Here is a 25,014-nt window from a genome sequence, read left to right as displayed (position 1 = left end):
AAGTACTCTTATTCCTCTCGCCGTGAGGCGTAAAATAACGGAATCTCAAGTTACATTACTAGGACGTGCAGACGGAACAGTTTTGTGGACACTGGCGTGGTTATTTGCGTGTCGACGCGCAATTTCTCGTGTAGCGTGACGCGTTTTACCGAGAAATACTGGGCTCAAGTGTGGCAAAGCCAACATGGCGACGTGGCTAGACGTGCGGGGCGTCAATTTAACTTGTTATTTTTTTGTACAAAACTAGGAAAAAGGTAGCCAGTCGAATATCAGCTGCCTCTCATAACATGTTTGTTCTCGTACTGTGGTTTTCTGGGGGGTGGGGGGGAAATAGCAACACTGGTTGCGGAACATCAAATGGAGATCAAGTGTGTTGATGAAGGTAAGAGAGCTTAATGAGACTTTAACTCGATAACTGCATGGAAAAATGGTTTTTCCATCCAATTTATTTCTATCTCAAGTTATATTCTGTGCTTCTGAGTAAGCTTGTAGCCTGGGTGAAATAGGGTGATGTTGTCCGAGCGTTTGCGATTTTATATGGCCCTGTACATCCTAACATTGACACACATATATATTCTCCATACTCTTCTCTATACATGAACATTTCTCACGGTACAGTTAACAAGAATCTGTTTGACATTCAAGACCTTCTAAAGTGATCATTTCCTTTTTTCTTGTAACCTCAATGTGTGATTCAGGGGTGTTGTTGGAAGGAGGAATTAGATGCTAGTTACTCTTGGGGGTTAAGAATTGAAAACACGAGAGGAGCTGTGTTCGTAGCGGGCAGACTTGACAAATGAAGGCACACAAACTTTCCTTGAGCAAGAGAGAACGTTTTTGATAGTTCCTTAGGGTCAGTTGACTATATAGTTTTTTAGACCATAAAACTATGTTGATGCACTGAGTCTAGTTTTTACCTTTTGAAAACTTATTTTAAAAAAAAAAAAAAAAAAGAAAAACAATACAGAACTGTTCATTTTGTCAGTGAAATAATTATTTTGATGAGCAGAGTTCATGCAATTGTTTGGTCAAATGAAATAGTTATGTGTTTTATAAACATACCCACCTAAAACTGCTTTATAAAAGGGGGAAGCACATTATAAACATAAGAGAGTAGTGGCTTTCCCCTGCAAATATTTCTTGAAAAAACTAACTCCTTTGATTTTTCTGCTTTTACCTACAATGGCATGTATATAAGCACTCAATTGAGAGGCACAATCCATATCACACATTCTGAAATTAATTTAACTTTCTATGAAAGCCTGTTCTTACCAAATCAAATTTAGCTGGTTAAACTTAACATTTCAAAAAGCAAGATTTTGTGTCGAAATGGTTAAATTTCTTCTGTATTGTGGCTCTAAAAGTGCCTTTTTCGACATAGCCGGTCATGAATTTGTGAACCATACATTAAATTATAAATTTTTTAACCATGTTGTTACAGCTTATGGATTTTATCACTGATATTTACCCAAGATTTTCATTAATTTTTAAACTACCAGATAGAATTGTGTAATTGGATAAGATTTCACATTCTGAATGGTTAAGAAAGCCAGGTATTTAGCATGAACTTGTGAGTTGAAAACAAAGCTAAGTGATATTGTGCCGCATCTCTTTTTTCGTGCTCAGGATAAAAACAAACAACACTATTGCTGATTTCTTTTTCTTTTTTTTTAATTCAACTATGCAATTCAAGGAAAATCCACTACCTGACTCATGAATTCCTTGTTAAATCACACTAGAAAACTGATTTCGTACTTATTGCTTTGCAATAGGCCTTTTGCAGTTAGAGATCACGTGCTTAGATACCGAATAGCAACGTCATACTGGAGAGCAAGCACTCCAGTGATCTCAGACAAAATAGAGATCACAGAGGTCTGCATTCAAAAAAAGAATACAGTGGATAACAAGTTAAAGGGTATCCCAATTCAAGAAATCTTGTAAGTTTTAATCAACAGCTTCCTTGGAGTTTATCAGCGAAAAATGAATTTTGGTGTGATTTTGTTGCTGATACACTCCGGGGAAGCTGTTGATTACTTCTTACTGGATTTCTCGAATTGGGATACCTTTTGACCTGTTATCCGCTGTATTCTTTGTTTGAATGCAGACCTCTGTGACCTCTATACTGTCTGAGATCACTGCATGGAGTGCTTGCTCTCCAGTATGGCGTTGCTATGTGGTATCTAAGCACACGATCTCTAGCTGCAAAAGGCCTATTTGATACATGTGATTCATTATTTTGATTCATTATTTTTGGCATGCAGTTTCACGCAGAATTCCCTCCTCAGGTGATAAATTTTCCTATAATATTTACCTGTTGGTTCTTGTGACTTGAAGCATGGAGGCAATAAAAAAAATTTTCTGATGGGATCGTAAATCCAGGAACTTGTGCATTGTAATGTAAAACTACAGGTACACCAGAGAAATATTTGGCTGATTAAAAATGTGTGTAGCACAATGATGACTTACTGCATTGCATGATGATAGATTGTGAATATAATTGTGTGAAAAAGAGAAAGTCAGTTTCAACTGAACTTGTAGTAAGTGGCACTACATTAAGCAGTCATCCTGTATTAAGCGGGCAGTTGTCAAAGTACAGAATTTGTCACCCACTAATTACTGTCATTCTCACCTCAATTTAGTGGATGTGCTCATCTTTGAATGTTAGTCCCAATGGCTTGTTTGTATTGTCTTCCACTTGTATTGAATGGTCACTTAAAATGGAACCACTCAAATACAACTAAGAAAAATATTTCAAGTAAAATTTCAAGTAAAAATCAATGGTAGAAATTTTCCCAAGCAAGTCTTTGTACATTAAGAGGTCAATTATGGCACAAAATGGCACTTTTTTAGCATTTTCTATATAATACCCTATTCTGTGGAACCTGTATTTAGTACTCAAACTTTTGTAAGGGGTCACCCTGCTATTCCCAATAGGTGACTACTTATACAGGTTTGACTGTATTTAGTACACAGCTTTCAATTCATCATTTCAATTTTCAAAACAAAACTTAACTTTATTTAATAATAATAACAATAATAATAATAATAATAAAATATTTATACCCTGCCAGTATCCTACTGTTCAAAGGCGCCTACAAAAACTTTAACATTAACATTTCCAAAGTGAACCACAGTGTCGTCAGCCTGAGCATGCTCTCTACTCTCTTAAAGCAGGCCACAATAAGCCAATCAGGATCCTTTTTAAAATGGTTCAAGCAACTTGATTGGTTGAACAAGACTAAAGCCGTCAAAAATGTCAAATGATCAAAGTTGCTAAATGATCAAAGTTCACAAACTGAAATAGGTCGGCAGGTCAAATTAATCACTTTTGCCTGAAGTTTTTTTAGTCTTAATACAGAATCTGAAAGTGAAATGTTCAGCAAAATGTGGCTGAATTGCAGCTGTTAAAAACACACAAGTTTTTTTCACATGACAGTTAGAAAAAAAAAACTGCTCAAGGCTTGTGTTTTATGATTAATGACAGCTGAATTCATAGGAATAAGAAAATCTCTCTGGATGACAGTGCTGCAAAACTTGGCTGAAGTGACTGATGTGGCCTTCCACTCAAGGTATTGGAAAGGATATCAGAGCAAGGTCTTAGCTCAGTTCAATAGAAGGGTGGCCAATGCAAATTTCGGAGGCTCGCTTCACTGTGATGACTGGACATTTCCACAACGAGCAAGCTGCAATGGACCTCACATCAGGCTATGACATTGTCATGATTGGTATGAATTTCAAAAGTCGTGCCATTTTGGATATATTTTCAAGTTTCTTCACTCCTGTTTTGTTGTGTATTGATTTTTAACACGAAACTAGATATACTATTATTTTTGTAAGGTGAATTTTATACCATAGGTAAGTTTATAATCTAACTGAGCATGAAAATCTTCAAAACTCAGACTGTCCATTTTGTTTTCTCTATGAGGATTTTTGTCTAGGCACACATCATTAAGACTGCAAATTATGGTGCTTGGCATGTTCTCAAACCTTTGTTTGGTTCTTCTGTTGCTACTTGCTGGCTCACTTGTTCCAAAATTTCACTTTCAAGTAAGCTAGGCATTACAAATTGGCAGATGGCATGACAGCTTTAGCTCAGCTCCAAGCACTGTACTGTACTCTTATAGAGCATTTCTTTTCAACCAATTTAATTACTGTAACAGGAGTTTGGGACTTAAAAATCTTATGACTGTGGCAACCATGTCATGGCTTGTGTGTGGGCCTTAGTTATCTATTTATTACCCAAAGGAAAATATGAAAAAAAAAAAACAACAACAACAACAACTGGCTCAAAACTCCTGTCACAGTGCCATTGTGAGCCCACCCTACAGTCAAGTTTAAGCTGTTACTTAGTCATTTCTTCATGTCTACATTTACACTTCTAGCAATTATTTTTTGATTAGGAGTAAATTAATATATCCACAATCCCACTTTGGCTTCAGAGAAAAAATCTGACCAACACAATGTTTGGCTGACCAATATTCCCATATGGTCATTGAAAAAGAAGTTTCAATTGACACTTGGCACATGCCTGGAAAACATTTATTTTGATTCCAAAACACTTTGAATAGATGATGTTTTAGGGTGGAGTTTTTGGCATAATTATTTTTTTTTTTGCAATTATTAGACCAGAAAAAGGACACTGTTTTAAAATTTTTGTCCTTTTTTATTCAATTTTTCTTGTCTTTTATGACCAAAGGTGATTAGTTTTTTTCTATTGAAGTTGTCTGTTATTTAAACATTATCATGGCATTTATGTTGGTTACAATTTAGAGGGTTGCAACCAGATAACTCTGTTTCAGATCTTGCTATTCTACAATATCATGTTGATGAATTGATTTCCTTTATTTTCCACTTCCCCCTCCCCTTTAAGACCAGAAGCCCATTTGTATTGAGGAACTGTCAACTTAAAATTAATAATGCATTATGAATACTTATTAACCATTTCTCATTGTTTTTTACTTAGGTGACCCCCCTGTCTTTTGGTTGGTTGTTTGAACTTGCAGTTACAACTTGAAATAATTCAGAGTCCCTCAAAAAGGAAAAGAAAAGACAAAGCTTTTTACAAAACTCAACTGTTTTGGATCTTGAACTGTTTACAAAAGGTGGATGTCTAATAGCTGATGCAGTGATGGAGTCAGCTTCACTCACAGAGCCTCTTGCTCTTATCATCTGAGATGCTAAGACTTGGTCCACCAAAAAACAAAAGAGAAGTGTGTGAAAGCTGTTTTGGAATCTGGACTGTCTTGTTGCGCTGAAGGGATCTTGAACTGTGTACAAGAGATGGGTGACTAATAACTGACCCAGTAATGGAGTCAGCTTCACCCGCTAAGTCTCTTCCTCAGTCTTGATCTGGGATGCTAAAAAAAGATCCGAAAATATACCAACGTAACGTTTTGGGGGTACTTTCAAGAATCACCTCAATGCCTCTGACTCATAGGACAAAGAACTAGTTAATTCAAATTTAGAATTTCTTCGTCGTCGTCAAGTGTTAAAGAGACCTGTGAAAGCGAAAAAGGTATTGTCACTGGTTTTTATCGCGACGCGTTTTATTTGTTATAACGTACACCTGTAAAAATTATCTTTCTTTTCAAGGGCGCTGCTCCTCTTTTGTAAAGGTCTAGCCAATTTGACCCTTTTTGTCGGAAATGAATTACGTCAAGGCATAAAGAACAATTGTTGTAAATCGTTCTTCTCTGACCAAAAGAGTTTGTCCTTTCCAATAAGATAAATTTCGAGTGCGGTTTGATTTTTCCGGGAAAAAATGTATAAGAAAATTTCTCAGGTTGCATTTGAGTTTTGAGTTGAAGCTTAGATTTCTAATCGCGTCATAAACCACTGCGCCAAACGATCAAACACTGGGAAGACACTGGAAAGCATGTGTTGCCTTTTGTTAATTGGCCAACCCACCTGTTATTGTTGAGGAAATCAAAAATTGCATTTCGTCTTATTTTTTTTGCATACTCCTTTTCTTCAAGGTAAAGACGAAGTCGAGAGGTGAGATAGCTTTGGTGACAGTTTGCTGGCAAGTTCTCAAATGGATATCGGGAGCTAACTGGAGTAAGTTCTTATCCTTATTTCGTCTGAAATTTTCGAGCTGTCTACTTCATTATGCGATGTACAAGACTCACAAATTTGAATGAAACGTTACTGGGGTATTTCTGAGCAGTAAAGTTGGTCTGCACATTTACATTCAATTTACCACTTCAACTTTGTTGATATATCCAAATTATTACATTCAATTTTGATGAGGAATGTGATAGAAAGAAACAGGTTATTTTGAAATCTTTTTGACCTTTCACCTAGTTTTTGTCAAGTTGTATGGCTCCTCTGAAGGTCTCTTTATCATAGCTTTTAGATATCACGAGAGATGGCCATCTCAAGTAAGGGAGTGAGGAAGAATGTCAGCCAAGGAAGGAAGGAAAAATTTGTTTCCGTTTGTTTTCCAAGTCTGATAAAGTATGAAGGCGGATAACGTTTTTAATTACTCGAATTCTTGGTCTTAATTTTTATTTCCTTGTTTCGCAGGTTTCTTGGACCACTCAAAGCTGGATGACTAATATTAATAATCGAAAGAAGCTAAATTGGATCGACCCCCAATTCAGAGAATAAAATGAAAAAATTGGGGTTTCATTCGTTCACCATTTCCCAACAAAGCCGCCTCCATTAAAAAGTTTAGAACAGATATCTATCTACTTTGGAAAATTAACCAAAAGCGGTTCCCTTCCCACACCCGTCAATTAAATTAGTATATCTTTTATATATCTTTTAAAACAGTCAATTGATGATATTACAGTACAGTATTACAATACAACCTTTAATATACATGTCTATAACAATAGTAATTTTACAATATTCCTCTTACAATCTCATAGTACAGTAATATTACAATAACTCTAGTCTGTTATATCTTATAGTACAGTAATATTACAATAACTCTAGTCTGTTATATCTTATAGTACAGTAAGATTACAATAATTCTAGTAAGTTATTATCTGATATTACAGTACAGTATTACAATACAATCCTTTAATGTACATGTCTATAACAATAGTAATTTTACAATATTCCTCTTACAATCTTATAGTGCAGTAATATTACAATAATTCTAGTCAGTGATATCTTTTAGTACAGTAATATTACAATAATTCTAGTCAGTGATATCTTTTAGTACAGTAATATTAAAATTCTAGTCTTTTCTTTTTCGTCCGACCATCCTCCCCCACCATGCCCACTCTTCAAAGGCATCGTTTAAGTGTTTTAATAAGTTGTCTACTTTGTGGTACAAACATTATTCTTTTGAAAACGCATGCTTTTCTTGTAGAGCAAATGTCTGTCCTAATACACATGCGTATTACAAGAAATATTCAGCTATTTTCGGATTTGTCATTCTCTAACGCCTGACAGTTACATTTTAAGCCCTCTGACGGCTGACAGTTACATTTTAAGCCCTCTGACGGCTGACAGTTACATTTTAAGCCCTCTGACAGCTGACGGTTAAACCCTGTTAAGACCCTCTACGCATCCTGTTGCTTTTCCACATATGCAACGATGATGGTCATATGATGTTGAAGGAGGAGTTCATGCGATGAAAAATTTTGGTCAAACTGAAGTCTGAAACTTGGACCTTCCATTTTCTTGTCCTCCTTTTACGATCTGAAGGAAACTGTACAACACAAATACCATAAATAATTTTTTCCAGTCATCTGTAAATGGCAATAAATCAATAAAACATCTGTCCTGCCCAACCAGTCCAAGTGTACTGTTTAAGATTAATTAACGGCACAGTTAATATTTCAAAAGGTGAGTATAGCAATTCAGAATGAGGACGCAAATGCAAGCGAGAATTTCATATTTCTGATTCAATGAAAACAATTTAGCACTCAAAGAATCTGAAAATACTTACTGGTGCAAATGACCAAACGGTTAATTCTCACGAATTACAGACTTGTTTGGAAGTAATTTGAATATATCGACAAAGTTGAAATGGTAAATTGGCCACCGTTACGATTATAAAAGCTGACGTTTCGAGCTTTAGCCCTTCGTCTTTCGCTCCGACGAAGGGCTAACGCTCGAAACGTCAGCATTTATAATCGTAACGGTGGCCAATTTACCATTTCAACTTTGTTGTTATATTCAAATTATTTCGTTACCCCCACCGACGCAGCCCCAAACAGTTTCTTTAGAAACTATCGGCCTTTATTGTTTGGAAGGTTCCACAATAACACAGCAATCGTATCACTCACTCAGTCACTCACCAAAATAACTCAGAACTCCATTTCAAACTTGTTCATGATCTTTGCAGTATCTGGAAGAAGAAAATAATAGCACTAATGTTAATTATAACTTTTTAATCTTACGCTAATCGCAACCAGATTAGCACGTTACCCAACTCCAAACTCTGCCTGCACCATATCATAGGGACCTTACGCAACCAGGGCGATGATGGCAACGAGAATGTGGCGAAACAAAATGTTTAATGAGCAGAATAATGGCTCAGCACGTGCGAACTAAACCTTGGTACAGTCATTTCCTTGTTGTCCTCAACAAAACAAAGGAGATCGAGAAACCCGGTAACCCCGACGTCAAATTATTTCTCAAACATATCTCTTGGAAGTGGGGAAGGTAAGAAAAGGTGACACCTCTTAGTCTACATTAAAAAAAAAAAATTAAATCAAATCCCAATCACAGTAAGAAAAAGAAAACTTACTATGCCCTCCTTTAGACGTAAAAATGATCTTGTAGCCATTTCCGTCTATGCTTCCTTCCAAAATCTGAAATAAATTGGAAAATAAAAAAAAATAATGTCAAAACCTTTACACTCGCAACATTCATCAAGAGAAATAAACCGGAATGATAAAACACTAAGTGAAGGCAAAGAGCTACCTCGAATGCGAAGACCCCTAAGTGAACATATTAAATTCAACAACATGAAAACTATTACAAACAACCAAAAACACTGAAACAAGAACCACATAATATAACATCAATTACCGCGTAACATGAATACCGTTTATTCTCATTTCCAAACTTCGAAACTCGTGAAAACTGTTCTCAATCTTTGAAATACTAATTACACACTGTAATGCAGAGCACATATCAACTAAGAATGAACTACACCAAAATAAATACCTTCAAAAATGCGACTGGTTCTGTTTTGATTCAAACAAAGGGAAAACGAATGGACGAGATACGGTCTTATTTCATGACATGTCTTTTTTTTTTTTTTTTTTTACCAGCCTACAGCTTCATGAATTGTAGTTTTTCAAATTTTAGCACAAGAATCAACAGAAGATAGTTTTCAGGAAGTCAGTCATGCAAAGTATCTGCCAGTTAGTAGCATGAAAAATCATTACCAATACCAGCCATTCCAGTGAACCTGGAATGAGCACTGATTATGACGTTTTCACGTTGAAGTGCCACGGGGGGGAGGGGAAGGGGGAGGGGAGGTTGAAAAATTTTGTACTCTCCTCACATTTCCTGTTTTCTGCAGAATCTGCTACATGTGATTTTATTATTTCAAGTACTCCTGCATCAATCTAAATCTCTATTTTTAAGGTAATTTTCTTTCGCTACATTTAGTTTCAATTTTTTCTGGATCTTTTATCCCTCCCCAAAAAATATGGTGCATTTTTGCAAGGAAAACCTATATCTGAATCTCCATGGTGAGGTAGTTGTGTATATACTTCAGTGCATTTGCCCCACTGATCTTAACATCCAGTGCCAGAGAGTATTTCAAGTTTTTTCCCTTTTTTAGATCCACATAAAAAATTTGGAAACTGGATTTATTTCCCTTCCCAAAAAATATAGTGCACCTTAGCAAGGGAAACCTACATCTGAATCTCTGAGGTAAAGTGCCTGTGCGTATGTGCGTTTTGACAGATTTCAATGTATTTGCCTCACTGATCTAAACAGTCTGTACCAGAGAGTATTTCAAGCTTTTCCTTTTTTGTAAAATTATATTGCATCTTTGAGATAAGTTTATTAGTTTACACACTGACCTGTAAGGTTTCTATCCCATCTGTCTCCTCTTAAAATTAATGTCTTGTCAATGCCATGTATTATTTTGAAGGTCTTGATAGTGTGCAAAAACCACACTCCTCCAATCTGACTGATGTCCTTACAACTACCTAGGCACCTTCATCCATGATATAGAGGCATACTGAGCTGCATGAATTTTAAAAAAAAGAAAGCCATACATCAGCCATTAATGAATCTTTCTGCAGAGCAGTAAGCCAATCAGACATTCAAGCCAACACTCAGTGAGTCAATCTGTCAAACAGCAAGAACATCAACTGATCAGAACACCATGTCATTAAGTTCTTCAGTAAGTCAGCCATCAGTCAGGCACTCAGTCAGCCTGTGCATTAGGCAGTGAGTCAATCAGCAAGACGGTCGGCCCATGCATTATTCAGTCACTCGCCCAGTCAGACAATCAGTGGACTTAGTCATTTTGGTAAACTGTAAGCTGTCTCTTTCCCCTATCAAATAGGCATATTCTTACCAAACCAGTCAGTTACTATATGTAAGTCATATATAAGAACGATCCTTCGCAGTAAAGCACTATTTGAGCAATAGTGGAAATCAGACCTGAAAAAAAAAAATTTCAGGCCTGTACGGGATTCGAACCACTGACCTCTGCGATACTAGTGCAGCGCTCTACCAATTGAGCTAACAAGCCAACTGGGAGCAGGCCATCAAATTAATTCGATATAAACCCGTAGATGATAAATCGAACAACAACAAACATATGAAACATATGAGTGAACTGCGGTTATGAGACGTATATAAGAACGATCCTTCGCAGTAAAGCACTATTTGAGCAATAGTGGAAATCAGGTCTGATTTTTTTTTTCAGGTCTGATTTCCACTATTGCTCAAATAGTGCTTTACTGCGAAGGATCGTTCTTATATACGTCTCATAACCGCAGTTCACTCATATGTTTCATATGTTTGTTGTTGTTCGATTTATCATCTACGGGTTTATATCGAATTAATTTGATGGCCTGCTCCCAGTTGGCTTGTTAGCTCAATTGGTAGAGCGCTGCACTAGTATCGCAGAGGTCAGTGGTTCGAATCCCGTACAGGCCTGAAATTTTTTTCAGGTCTGATTTCCACTATTGCTCAAATAGTGCTTTACTGCGAAGGATCGTTCTTATATACGTCTCATAACCGCAGTTCACTCATATGTTTCATATGTTTGTTGTTATATGTAAGTCAGTTAGCTGGCCAGTGTCTCAAACACTTGGTCGACTAACCACGAGGTCGGTCTGTCAGTAAGCCACAGAGACAGTCTGCCTACCAGCCAGTCAGTTGACCACTTAGTCTACGGGTCAGTCAAGTACAGAATCAGCCCATCAGCGGCCAGTCAGCGCATTAGTCTCCAATCACTCAACTGTTCATGCAAATTATTCATCAAGGGGGTGAGTGCTTAAAATTTAATTTCCTCTCAAGTGTAAAGAAAACCAAATAACACACCATCCACTATCATTTGAAATACCTTCATGATTTAGCATGAAATGCACTACAGTAAGGCAAAATATCTTCTTTAGAGTAAATGGTACCTTTTCTTATTGCAAAACAGCATGAACATTCCTCTTTTTCACAATTCTCTGGTTAGAAAACTCTTCTATTTTTGGTCTTGTTTCTACTTCTTTAGTGTGAAAAAATCTTCTGAAAACAAATGACAATAAAACCATCATACTTTGAAAGACTTGTCAAACTTTTTAAAACTGTTAAGTAACAAGAAAAATACAACCATCAGTTAGGTTTTTCCCTTGAAAGCATCATTCAGTGAAGTAAAATTATCTCTCTGAGCCATTTGTTCATGAAAACAGACCCTTAACCTTCAAACTCCTCCATTAAAACATGTGTATGATGCTGGAAAGACTAGACTCTTCTGATTCAAATGCCCCACTCCACCCAGGCAAGGTTGAAAATTCCCCATCCTAGGCACAGAGGCCCTCAAATGCCAATGGGTTGCCTGAGAGAGGGAATGTTAAAGCTTTCAATTGATAAGCACATAACTTACAAAATTAATGCTTTTCTTAATTGATAAAGGTTACAAAGTCACAAGAAAGCATCATCTACCCATGATGCACATTGATGAGATAATTTATGTGAAGACACTGAATCATAGTAGATGGAATTTCTCTCTTAGTAAAACATTTAAACTAGGCTGTTGAAAATGTTATAAAACTATCTCTCCATGCATCAGTTGTACACTCAACAAAAACCTCTAACATTACCACACAAAGTAAGCATCATCTGATTGGTAAGAATCATAATATTTAACAGCAGTTAAAGTGAAAGGTTGCATATCCCAAGATCTATATTTTGTTGCATGATAAAAGTGAAACAGCTCAACTAGACTTCTCTATCCCTTGGTTATAAAAATGATAGCCACTTTTTCTGTTGCTTCAAAGAACTGGTCAAAATTTTCCTGAAATTCTTCTTCACAAGGCAACAAACACCACAAAGTACAGTGTAAAGTTCTGCATATGTTCATACTGTAGTTCAAGAATTTGGAGTTTGTACTTCAAAGTTTTTGCCAAGGGGTTTTTCACACTTGCTGTTGATTTTGATGAAGCCTCTCTGAAGTTCTAATTTTAGGAGAGGCAATGAAAATAATTTCTGTCAAAAGCACAATACTTTGTCACCAAGAAAATAGCTTAGCATTCGTAATTAAACCTTTTACATCCTTATAATAGTGTCCATATTCTCCATTTGTTTCTCTATACATTTCCATTGGTACAGACAAGGGTAATTCATTTAACAATCACAGCTTCTCAAGTTAAGTTGTGATCCTTTCCTTTATTTTCATGATCTTTATGAATGATTCAGCAGTGTTATTGTAAGGAGGAATTAATTGTGTATCATAAGTGAGGAATTAATTGCTGGTCACTTTTGGGATTTAAAGGGTCAAAAGTTCTATGCACTGCTCAAATGTTTTTTATTTTTATTTCTCTGCTTTCATTTGTCACAATGCAGTGAAATCAAATTTATTGAGTTTAGAATTGAATTTGCACATTGGAGAAAAATTTTAAAAGTGGAACTTTTGCAACTAACATACCTCTATTCTGATGAAGAAAAAATTTCCAACTTACAAGATACTTTATTCAACTACCCGTTTTGCCTCCCACTCAAATGCTGTATTTACACATTCCCAGGAGCAGACACTCTCTTATAAATGGAAGCAGACACTTTTAAAAGTGAAAATTTGTTTTGTTTACACTCTCTTGTAAGTAGCCACGTGCACCCCATACATAATAATTGACTCTCAGCAATGAAATTTGCCTTTAATTTGCAAATCAACAAAAATATGACCTTTCACAAGGCAACAGATCAGCGGAGATCAGTTGAGATCAGTTTTATAAAATTTCCATTTCCACAGGACAGCAAGCTGTTTGTTCATTTGAAATTAGCAGGAGTCCGACATAACCATAATTTATACTGTCATGTTAATTGGCCATGTTTGTCATGGTCTACAGTGTACTTTCCATCTTGTTTCTCTCCCATAAACAGACATCCATCCAATTTTCCTTTGGTTTCTGCTCATGGGAATAATTCTTGTGGGCAAGAGCTCCATTAATGGACACTTTTCAAATTCCCGAGGGTGTCAGCTCATGATAGGGTTGACTGTATTGCTATTGCTTAAAGGGAAGGATTCACAGTTAAGCGCACGAGTGGGCAATGATGCAGCTTCATTGTTTGCTGGCCAATCAGAGAATAAAGGTAAAGACAGACCAGCAATTTCTCTCCCCATGTGGCCTTTGTGATTGCATCACATTATCACCTTCTAATTATATTTTGCTCTCAAAGCATTTCGTAAAGGATTTTCCCTTTTTGTGAGAGGTGATCCAATAGGCATGAAATTTACATCTTTGGAGATATGAATATAAATTTCCTGAAATTTAATACACACGTCCAAACTGAAGAATTCTTAGATATGCTCTATGCCAACAACATCTTACCAATCATTACTAAACCTACCAGGCTTACTGATCATACAGCAACACTCATTGACCATATATATACAAATTGTTTTAAAAAACTTACAGCAGGAATCCTGACAGTTGATTTAACAGATCATCTCCCCATTTTCTGCATAGTTAAAACCCAGCCCACATGGAACAATGACAATAAAATATATTTTCGAGACTATTCTAAATTTAAGAAAGACCTATACTTGGATGATATAAATCAGATTGCTTGGCATGAAATCCTTAATCCCCAAAATAATTTAAATGAGAAGCTAAGGGAGACAATTAATATCCTGAATGAAATTGTTGACAAACATGCACCTATCAGGCTGGCTAGCCAAAGCGAACAAAAGCAACTTAATAAGCCATGGCTCACTAAGGCTATTTTAAAATCAGTAAAAAGGAAACAGAAAATGTACCGTACACATTACTTAAGCAATGTCTCCCAAAAAAAAGGGAATATAAACATTATGCAGCTATTCTTTCACATCTTAAGAATAAAAGTAAGACAGACTATTATAGCATGCAATTCTCAAAGTACAACGATAATCTTAAACAAACTTGGAAACTTATCGGTACTCTTGTTAAAAGGAAAACAAGAGGTCAAACTTTCCCTACAAAAATTACTCAGTCATAATAACAGGACTTATTCACAAGAAAAGGACATTGCTCAATTATTCAATAATTTCTTTGTCAACATTGGGCCAACTTTAGCACAGAAAATTAAACCCGATCATACAAACCCTTTGCAATACATAGAATCTACACCATCAAACAGCTTCTACCTTGCTCCAGCAACCCTAGCACAAGTGTTTACATTGTTTGCTGGGCTAAAAGAAAATAAAGCATCACTCACTGTTCCTAATAAGCTTATCAAACTTGCAGCTGAACAGCTCTCTGCACCCTTCACTGAGATCTACAATGAGTCAAAATCATCAGGGGAATTTCCTGAAGTCTTTCAGATATCAAAAGTAACCCTAATACTTAAAAGCCGTATTGTATCTGAGTTAGGTAATTATAGACCAATAGCAGTTATTTCTCCCTTCAGTAAAGTACTGGAAAGACTAGTATATGACCAGCTTGTGTCCTATTTAGAAAAAGAATGTCTCCTTTTTAACTATCAATTTGGCTTTCCAAAGGGATATTCCATGGAATATGCAATTCTCGAAACTGTAGAGAACTTGAAGTCAGCAATTGACAGTCAACAAATTACATGTGGTATATTCTTAGACTTTTCTAAGGCCTTTGACACAATTAACCATCATATTCTCTTAGGAAAATTATACAAATATGGGATCCGAGGAGTCCCCCATGCATGGTTTTCGAGCTATATAACTAATCATAAGTAATATGTCATAGTTGGTAATACAGAATCTAGCCTGAAAACTATTACATGCAGTGTACCCCAAGGCTCCAGATGAGGTCCGTTGCTGTTTCTGTTGTATATTAACGATTTGCCTAGGTCTTCAGAGAAATTAACTCTTAGGATTTTTGCAGATGATACAAATATGTTTTATTCTTCAAAAGACCCTGAGCAGCTCCAATCAGTTATTGATGAAGAACTTAGAAAAGTCTTAAAATACTGTGCAGCAAAATAATATGCTGTCAACTAATTTCAAGAAGACTAATTATATGATTATTACTTCACTTAAAAAGAGACCAAATATCAGAATAACAGCTTGCAATATAGAACAAAAATCTCAGATAAAATATTTGGGGGTTTTTACTGATGAACATTTAAAATGGGATGCTCAGCTCCAGCACATAAACAATAAAATAACAAAAAACATCGGAATTCTATCTAAGCTTAGACATTATTTACCTGTGAGCACACCCAAACAACTGTACTATACTCTCATATATCCATGTCTAACATATGGATTGATGTGCTGGGGAACTGCATACCAGACCAGGTTAAATAAAATCAAAATAAGTCAAAACAACGGTATCCGCCGCATCTTCTTTGCTAGCAAAAGAGAAAGTTCTACACCATATTTCACACTATTAGAAATCTTAAGATTAGAGAATATTTTTAAATTAAAAATTGGCTCTCTTGTGCATCAAAAAAAGAATGTACCTCCAGTCCTCTATGATCTAGCCCAACCGGCTTCAGCTATCCATAATTACTCTACTAGGTATGCCACTAATCAAAACTTGTACAGACCGTTCTCTAGAACCAATTATGGTCTAGCAAGATTTAGTGTGGTGACATCACAGATCTGGCAAATGATCTACATCTACATCTACATTTATTAGTCTTGCAAAGGGGGGCCATCATGCAAGACATAAAATAACAATAATAATTAACAAAATGAGATAAAAAATGTAAAAATAACTGATACCTATTAAAATAAAGTGTCTCCCTGCCAAAAGCTTTAAAAAAGAATATAAACTCTTCCTACTTGGCAGGCAGACATCTTGAACAACTTTAACTTATCATAGAGCTCTATTTTACTATTTTAACTATTTAGTATAATTTTATGTGCTATCTCCTCAAGTGTATTTAACTTTCACCCATCCATAACTGCTCTGTGGTAGTGGCCAACTTGAAAGCTTGGCTCCTTTGGCTACTACACACTCTTTCCACTGCTTTGTGTAAATTCATGTATAATTAGAACTCTCTTCTTTTTTTTTTTTCTACTTTTTCTCTTTCTCGTTGTTGTATTTTTAGTAGAATAAGTGTGAATAAATGAATGAATGAATGAAGTAATCTCCGCAAGTTGTGTTATGACATTTTCCAAGTAGCTCAAGGGCAATATAAGGCTGAACTGCTGGCATCCAGTTTGATATGAAAGATGTGGTTCTTTGATTTGACCATGAAAGATGTATATGAGGTGCATTCATCTTGTGAACAGATCTCGCAAGAGTTAGCCTGATTTTACATTTGACTATTATGGGTGTTGGAATGAGTTTTGAGACCCTTTGTCACATTATCAAATTTCTGACTTGGCTGTTAGAAATTTGATAATGTGACATGACCACAAAAGCCAGATAGGGAGTTTGTAATGGTCTGTCTTAACCTTTATTCTCAATTTTTTTTTTTGTGAAATCACGAAATTTAGTGCTTAAAAATGTGCTAAAATAATATTTTAGTTCGATGATCTGACAACTTAACAAGCACTGTCGGTTGGAAGGATGTCCAAATCTTACAGAAAATTCAGGTTGATTGCTCAAGCAATATCACATATTAATTTAGCATTGACCCAATGAATTCAATCTGAAGGGTGTTGCAGTATAATGACATGCTAAACCATGATTCCATGCATTTAACTGATGCACTAAAGAAGGTTAGAAGGTTTGAGTGCTTATTTTGAGCTGTCCAATTTTTCCACCTGCTTTATGCAATGTGTCTTGAAGAACACAAGCTGATACTTGAATCAGTTAATAATAATATTAATCCAGGCAGCATTTAATTTTATGCTGTTTAAATAAACTCGCAAGGAAACATATCAGTACTATGGTGCTACGAAAAAAAGGCTCCTGTTTTTTTTTTAACTCACACACACACACACCCAGGTACCCATAGTTCTTCTGAGTTACTATCAAATTTACCGCATTATGCAACTTTATATTTTTACTAGAATGGGCATAATCATTTGCTAGCTAAGTATTAGCTTAATCATTAACTTAGCTTACTAGCATACGAACTGACAAACCAGCAAAGCCAGCAAAACAAAAGATCAGGCTGTAGAAACATAATAAAATAACCCGCCTCTGGCAGGATTTCTCCACGTACCTCTTCTTGACATGAATGTTCAGAATTCACGTGAAAAACGTGGCTTTCGTTTCTTTGTTTTGCAGCCGCCGTTTCTCTCTGTCTTGGGTCCACATGCCACCAAATGCTGGAAAATTCGCTTAAAATATTAGAAATGTCAAGTTACATTCCTGTCCGAGGTTTTATTCTAAAGCCAAGTGTGATTTTCCTTCATATCCAACCACATCCGCCGCCATGTTGAATAGTCCTTTTTACAGTTCCCGGCGCCATATTGAATGAGTAACCGCGCAAACATGATAGCGAGGTTAGTGTTGAGTCGCGTTGCGAGTTCTAGTGAGAGTTTAGTGAAATGTGGTGGTGCTCTGTCCTTTTCATCGAGATATTTCGACAATGAACGATACTTTCCCTAGGCAGGATATTCCTCCTTCTTCTTCGAAAGGAAGAGGAAGACACTGTGCCGCTTTTTGGTTGTGCTAATAGCTATTATGACACAGCAGGCAATCCAACAGGTCTGCATTCTAGTTTCCGAATGACTTCCAGCAGTGAATCAGATATTGCAATCTCCTGAATCGCCAGCATGGAAAGGACGGATTCTTCATCACAAAATCAATTTTTTTGTGCTCAGAACATTTCAAAAAAGAAGACATGCGAAAAAACGTGGGCAGGTCGCTGGAAATTGGTGAAAGGTTTATAATGTTTGTACGGTTGTTTTGTTGCTTGGATACCGAAAGAAAATGCCTGCTTTGATTTTCGGTATTGAAGTGTTTATGTTGGGATTTTTGTTTTTGGGGGGGGGGGGGGGGGATTTTTTTCTCCTTATTAAAATGGTGATATTTATATTTCTTTGTGTACTGTGGTCTTATACGATATCTGTGAACTGAATGTAAAATTATAAAATTGTAATGTACAATTAAAATGTAAAATTATAAATTTATAAAATGATGAGTTTAATTATTATATATATGGGCAGAACCATCTCGATTTAACTGGTCAGTACCGAAAAAACTATGGAAAATGCCTGCTAAAAGGGTCCCAGTAGCAACTGTGACAACTGAAGGAGAGTCATTTGAAGTTGAACAGGAATTATTTCACCAAGAAGTTAAAGCACCTGTGTCAACTGTCAATGCTGCTTCACCTTCACCAGCTCAAATTTAATGCTCAAATTGATTTAGGTGTAATCTTTCCTTACATTAAGAAATATTAATATTAATGTTGTTAGTACTCAGGGAAAAAAAGATGATGTTGGGCTTGTAAAATCAAGATAAGGTACCATTGTACATTGTGTAAATAAGGGAAGTGATTGGCATGACAATAAAACGCGAGTTAAACTGTGTCTTTATGGGAAGGAGCTTCAAAATTCTATTCTTCAAACATAACATTTCGAAGAGCCTATTGACAATAATTAACATTATTATTCACAGGAGAAAAAATAAACAGTTCTGTACAGTCTAAAATAATCCTAGTTGTTGCATATTGAGCAAACTCTTGCAGCATATTTTTGTGAACAAGTTCTTGTGCTGGAAATGGGAAAGGTTCTTTCAGTTCCACATAGTTAAGATTAATCCATGTAATGCAGATTCTGGACACCAGGCTCTTGCTGATCCCAAATCTATCAGCAAGATCTTGTACAAATAACCCAGCCTTTAGTCTCATAAGTATGAGCAAAAATTCATCCAAGAATGACAATTTCTTGAAGGCCCCGGCTTACTTCTGTTATCATCTGTTTGGTATGGCTGACTCTCTTTCGACAATTTCTCTCCTTTCCAGTACTGCATCTTTGCCAGCACTGGGTCAATAAAATTATAGAAGCTTATGAGTGCTCCATAGTTTGGGAATCCAGTATAAAATAGAACCGCAGACTCATCTTTAATTTTGTCAATTGAAAATTGGCATGCCAATAAATATCCCCCTCATTTTCAACTTCACTTAGTTTTTCTTTCAAGTCAGCTAATTGTACTTGCAGTGGCTTTATTTCCCATTGCAGCTTAAGAACATCTGATTGTTGCAGAGCTGGTGAAGATGCAGCAGCATTGACAGTTGACACAGCTGCTTCAACTTCTTGGGGAAATAATTCCTGTTCAACTTCAAATGACTCTTCTTGAGTTGTCACAGTTGCTACTGGGACCCTTTAAGCAGGCATTTTCCGTGTTTTTTTCGGTACTGAGTAGTTTAATCGAGATGGTTCTGCCCATATATATAATAATAAACTCATGATTTTATTAAATTTTTAATTTTACATTTTAATTTTACATTATAATTTTATAATTTTACATTCAGTTCACAGATATCGTATAAGACCACAGTGCACAAAGAAATATAAATGTCACCTTTTTACTAAGGAGAAAAAATCCCAGCATAAACACTACAATACCGAAAATCAAAGCTCCATTTTCTTTTGGTATCCAAGCAACAAAACAACCGTACAAACATTATAAACCTTTCACCAATTTCCAGCGACCTGCCCACGTTTTTTCGCATGTCTTCTTTTTTGAAATGTTCTGAGCACAAAGAAGTTGATTTTGTGATGAAGAATCCGTCCTTTCCATGCTGGCGATTCAGGAGATTGCACCATCTGATTCGCTGCTGGAAGTCATTCGGAAACTAGAAGAAATGCAGACCTGTTGGATTGCCTGTTGTGTCATAATAGCTATTAGCACAACCAAAAAGCGGCACAGTGTCTTCCTCTTCTTTTCGAAGAAGAAGGAGGAATATCCTGCGTAGGGAAAGTATCGTTCATTGTCGAAATATCTCGATGAAAAGGACAGAGCACCACCACATTTCACTAAACTCTCACTAGAACTCGCAACGCGACTCAACACTAACCTCGCTATCATGTTTGCGCGGTTACACATCCAATATGGCGCCGGTAACTGTAAAAAGGGCTATTCTACTCCTCTGTTCCAAGCTTTTTCCCAGTTCTTCTCCGTCAGGCCGAGAGACTACATGGATTGTTCAGAAGGGTTGAGAACGAGGAGGGACAATATAGCTCATTTGCTTCTGTTTTGGTTATTTCGGCTCATTCCTTTTTCCTTTTTTTAAACTTACCAAGAGAGCTTACTGAGAAGGATTGCTGAAAATGCACACTCGAAAGTGTCAACTCGTCAGTGAGAGATTTGTTAACCTGATCTTTACATGGTCCATCAGTATGTGTATCCGTGAGTGATGGGTAAGCAGTTGCACTGGACGATTGGCAAAATTATATCTGTACAACCACTTGATAATGAAGTTTTATTCATGAGGGGAGGGGGAGAGGACGTTCTGTATAAAATCGTCGGAGGTGGTGTCCGAATATCAGGAAATGTATTTTTTTTTTGTTTATTTTCTGTGGTGGGTGCCGACTCGAATCTGTTTCCTTTCCAAGGAAAAGGAGTAATCTGTGACAGTTTTTGTGTGGCTTTTGAAACTTAAAGCTGTATCAGAATAGTTCCAATACTGGCCATTTAAGGCTTTTGAATGAATCACTGCGGTGGACGGGGAAAAAAGGTTGGTTTCTCGACGAAGCCGAATTGCAATTCGATGTGGAATTGAAGAATTTAAGTTGATTTTCAGTTCAGTTTTGAACACGTCATTCAAGTTCTCTTACGGTGATTGATAGAATTACGGTCTATTCGTCCAAAAGTCTTTTCGTCCAAGTCTTTTTGTCCAAAAGTATTTTCACCTAAGTCTTTTCGTTTACTTGTTAACTCTTTTCTCGAAGCAAATGAATAACTTTTAGAAGGCTAGATAAGGCTATATAAAGAACTTGTTGTGAGCCGCCGCAATTCGGGTATGTCGGACATGTACTTAAGTTACACTTCGTTGCCTTTTACGCTCAATAGACGCTTAACAGCAAGCCTAATATTCCCATTTCTTTCGCGTAAAATAATTAAACGGCAAGCAAGTATTTATTTTTGCTACTATTTCATAAAATTTATTACACGACTCGGGCAGTCAGAGGGCCAATTACTAAAATCAACCAATCAAAATACTCTATTGCCGGTCAATAATTCTCTCAGTATTGGACCGGGCACTGTCCCGAATGGTCCCGAATGATACCGCACTTGTTTCCCTTTGAACTTCAGTCGTATAATAAATCTCTTATTAACCAAGCTTGCTCGGGACCGCACTGGAAGATTATCGGACCTCGGTCTTTTTTGTACGGACCTCGCTACGCTCGGTCCGTACTGTTAAGACCTCGGGCCGATATTCTCCCAGTACGGCCCTCGCGCTTGGTTAATAATTTAGAGATAATATTGTTTCTATTTAATAAAATATATTGCGTTACAACTTCATTCATTCTCTGTGTATTAAATTCATGACGTTAAATTCGTAAAACGAAGATTGGTGAACCAAAAGGGCAACGGCTCGCACTGATAAGTTCTTTATATAGCCTTATCTATGATATAATATAATATAATATAATATAATATAATATAATATAATATAATATAATACAATATAATATAATATAATATAATATTTATTTATTTACTTCGAGAAAAGACTTAACAAGTAAACGAACAGACTTAGGTGAAAATACTTTTGGACGAAAAGACTCGGACGAAAAGACTCTTGGACGAAAAGACCGGACACCGATTGATAACCTCTTCTATTTTCTCTGTCCGATTTTTTTCGTTAGTCCCCCTAATCTATTGCTTTGAAATCCTGAACCGTATCTCAGGGAATTGACTGTTTCAAATTTTCCCTCGCACGCAATATTGATAGACATTATTATGCATAGTCCTCCGGAGAACTTATTAGTTATTAAGACTTCATCGACGGGCCTATATATGACCTTTATGCAAGCCGATTTCAGAGCTTTGGTTTTCAAATTTGCCTGGAGATTACACTTCAGTTTATCTTGCCTTACGAGTGGTGCACTTATGGCCGAATCGTAAGAAAACAGGGCTAATGAAGTCAGAGAAACGAGTAACCATGAAATTCTAAAACAAAAAATGAATTCACCGCAGAAGTACAGAAAGTTGGAATGTTTTGGTACAGTTGGTGACGTAACTGAAGTCGAGTGGGTGTGTGTATCATCTAAATCATTCAACCGGCTAAAAACACAGATTGCTTTTCGATAAAATGTTTCCAAAACAAAGGTGTCAGCTCCTAGCCAGGCGCCTACAGGGCGAGAAATAAAGACTTCCCGGGTACCTGTCGCTATCCGGGTACATGAATTAATTTCTCATTTCAAATAAAAAAGTGCTTGACGTCGGGTACAAATTTGTAAAGCCTTCTTACAAAATAAATAGACCTTGAAATTGGCCGTCTTTCGACACTGGTGGAGGTCAACTTTAAGTTAAAAGGTTATTTGTATCGCATCAATTCTTACTTCGAGGAGAGCTTTTACGGCGTAGACAAAGCTGTTTATTTCTCGGCGCTAACTCACTAAAAACAATTTTTAATGAAGTTTCTCGCGAATGACTACCGCTTTTCAAATTTGCTTCAAATGTGTGTCGACAACGTAGAATCAATTAGCTTCGACTGAGCCTCGCCAGGTGGTGTTTTTAGAAATTATTCCACCATCAAACACCCGACAATTAGTTCAGTCCTAGATAGCATCAAAATCGATTTATATGCAGATTTGGTTGAAAGTAAAAGTGTTTGTCTAAAATAATCGAGACTTAAGTTGTACTGTGTTTATCGAAGTCGTTCACAGATCGCTGATTTTTTGAAGTCAGCTAAGCGTTATTTTTAAACTGATCCGTTCTGTGTTATTCTCGGCTGTTGAAAAGCAGTATAAAGGAAGTTTTTTTGACGTTCAAGAAGTGACAAGCTACTAATGCGAAGTTGTGGTCATAAAAGTGCGCACGCAGGGTTTCCGGATTATCGATCGACTATAAAATGTCTTGATCAAGGATCACTGGCGCGGCTTGAGTTCTACCGCCGTGAAATGCGCTTTGAATTTAAATAAGATTCGTAAATTGGAGCTTGTAAATCAAACGGTAAGTTATGGAAAAGTCCTCGTCGAAGAACTCTAAGGAACACCTCTTCGACATCTCGGACGATCAGCGGCAGTTTCTGGAGGAAAAAGCGGAAATCGTTCGAAGATTTCTCCACGAAAGAGAATTAGTCGAGCGCGCCCACGAAGATGAGAAAAACGAAATGCGTTTTGCGTTTGAGGCTGAGAAGGAGAACATGAAAAAGGCCTTTGAATGCGAGAAGGAAGAAATGAGACAGGCATTCTTGAAAGAGAAAGATAATATTCGCCTGGAATTCCAGGAGGCGAAACATGTTTTGAAACTGTCGTTTGACGACGAGAAATCAGCGTTGATGGATTCATGGGATCGCGAGAGGGAAAATCTCCTGGAAAATTTTGAGAGAGAGAAAAAGGAATTGAAGAAAAGTTTCGAAAAAAGTTTGAAGGACAAAGAGGAGGGCTTCAGGGCTGAAAAGACAGAAATGGAGGCGACAATACGTAAAGAACTCGAACGAATCGAGGACGTTGAAAAGGAATTAAAGCGAACTTTGTGTCAGGGCTTAGGCGATCTGGAAAATATTTACTTGGAGGAAAACGCATTTTTGGAGACAGTGTACAACCATGAGCAGCCTGAGGTAGACATGCACTTCAAATCGCTCTTAGATGCAGAGTTAAGCGTGGACAGAGAGGACTTGTTAAAATCATTGAACCAAGAAAAGAACAGGATGCATTCGCACTACGCTAATAAACACAAACAAGTCGAGCACCAGTTCGCATCGGAAATCATTGACATGGAAAAGCGATTCAAACAGCAGAAAAACGATTTAATGAATATCTTTAAGAGGGAAAAGTCTGACATGGAGGAACACTTTCGAAAAGAGAAAGACGATATCAGGCGTAAATTTGACGTGGATTTCCGGCGCATTTTACAACAAGAGAGACTGAAATTTGAGTCCGAAATTCAAGGTTACGAACACGACATCTCTGTCTTGAGATATCAGAAGGAACAGCTTGAAAAATGTTACGAGCTGGAAATACAAACTTTGCAGCTGAAATTCGAACGAGACAAACTTGAAATAGAGAATAAGTGCACCAACGAAAAAAAGGATCTGAAGAGAGTTCTGAAAGGACAATACCAGAGAAAACTGAGCGACGATAAAGTTCGACTAGAATGGTTGCTGGACCAGTTCCATCTTGGGAGAGGAGCCAGCAGTGAAAATCTTGAAACTTCCCTGAGCTTAAGCTCTGTTTATTCGGATTAAATGCACTTCATATATATGGGAAATTAAATCTTAGCGAGCTTTAACCGGGTGAAGTATTTAAAAAGATTTTGTCGCGGCGGAAATTTTTTTAAAAATTGCATGTAAGGGAAGGATAAGGTAATTTCACAAAATTTGCAAGATGATCATAAAATCTTT

The 25,014-nt window shown here is 36.7% G+C and overlaps 1 protein-coding gene and 2 long non-coding RNA genes across 16 annotated transcripts in view; 2 read left to right on the top strand and 1 right to left on the bottom strand.

The window, feature by feature from the left end:
• Nucleotides 1-156: 156 nt before the first annotated feature.
• On the top strand, nucleotides 157-7,745 carry LOC111333051 (uncharacterized). 3 transcript variants are annotated; one of them, XR_016000314.1, is made up of 5 exons: nucleotides 157-382; nucleotides 3,497-3,725; nucleotides 4,964-5,515; nucleotides 5,976-6,057; nucleotides 6,526-7,745. It is a non-coding gene; the product is annotated as an uncharacterized LOC111333051 (long non-coding RNA). The 3 variants fall into 3 exon arrangements; XR_016000315.1 differs by having other exon boundaries at nucleotides 3,485-3,725; XR_002695107.2 differs by lacking the exon at nucleotides 3,497-3,725 and having other exon boundaries at nucleotides 158-382.
• Nucleotides 6,794-25,014, bottom strand: part of LOC111333050 (uncharacterized) — a 30,923-nt gene continuing 12,702 nt past the window's right edge. For 2 of the 12 annotated variants that reach the window (XR_016000304.1, XR_016000307.1), the window contains exons 3-7: nucleotides 11,562-11,670; nucleotides 9,999-10,164; nucleotides 8,708-8,771; nucleotides 8,256-8,305; nucleotides 6,794-7,663 (exon numbers count right to left, since the gene is read on the bottom strand). This is a non-coding gene — a long non-coding RNA (uncharacterized LOC111333050). The other 10 variants (XR_016000306.1, XR_016000308.1, XR_016000310.1 and 7 more) reach the window with 10 other exon arrangements.
• Nucleotides 22,909-25,014, top strand: part of LOC111333047 (uncharacterized) — a 2,754-nt gene continuing 648 nt past the window's right edge. Inside the window, exon 1 of the mRNA XM_022938571.2 lies at nucleotides 22,909-25,014. This exon is cut by the window's right edge and continues 648 nt beyond it. Within this exon, the coding sequence (XP_022794306.2) occupies nucleotides 23,629-24,858 (1,230 nt within the window). The 5' untranslated portion in view covers nucleotides 22,909-23,628 and the 3' untranslated portion in view covers nucleotides 24,859-25,014.

This window comes from Stylophora pistillata, chromosome 4, assembly GCF_964205215.1.
Source record: "Stylophora pistillata chromosome 4, jaStyPist1.2, whole genome shotgun sequence".
In the NCBI taxonomy this organism is placed as follows: Eukaryota; Metazoa; Cnidaria; class Anthozoa; order Scleractinia; family Pocilloporidae; genus Stylophora; species Stylophora pistillata.
Note: the sequence above shows the minus strand (reverse complement) of the source record. Positions and strands in the feature narration are given on the sequence as shown.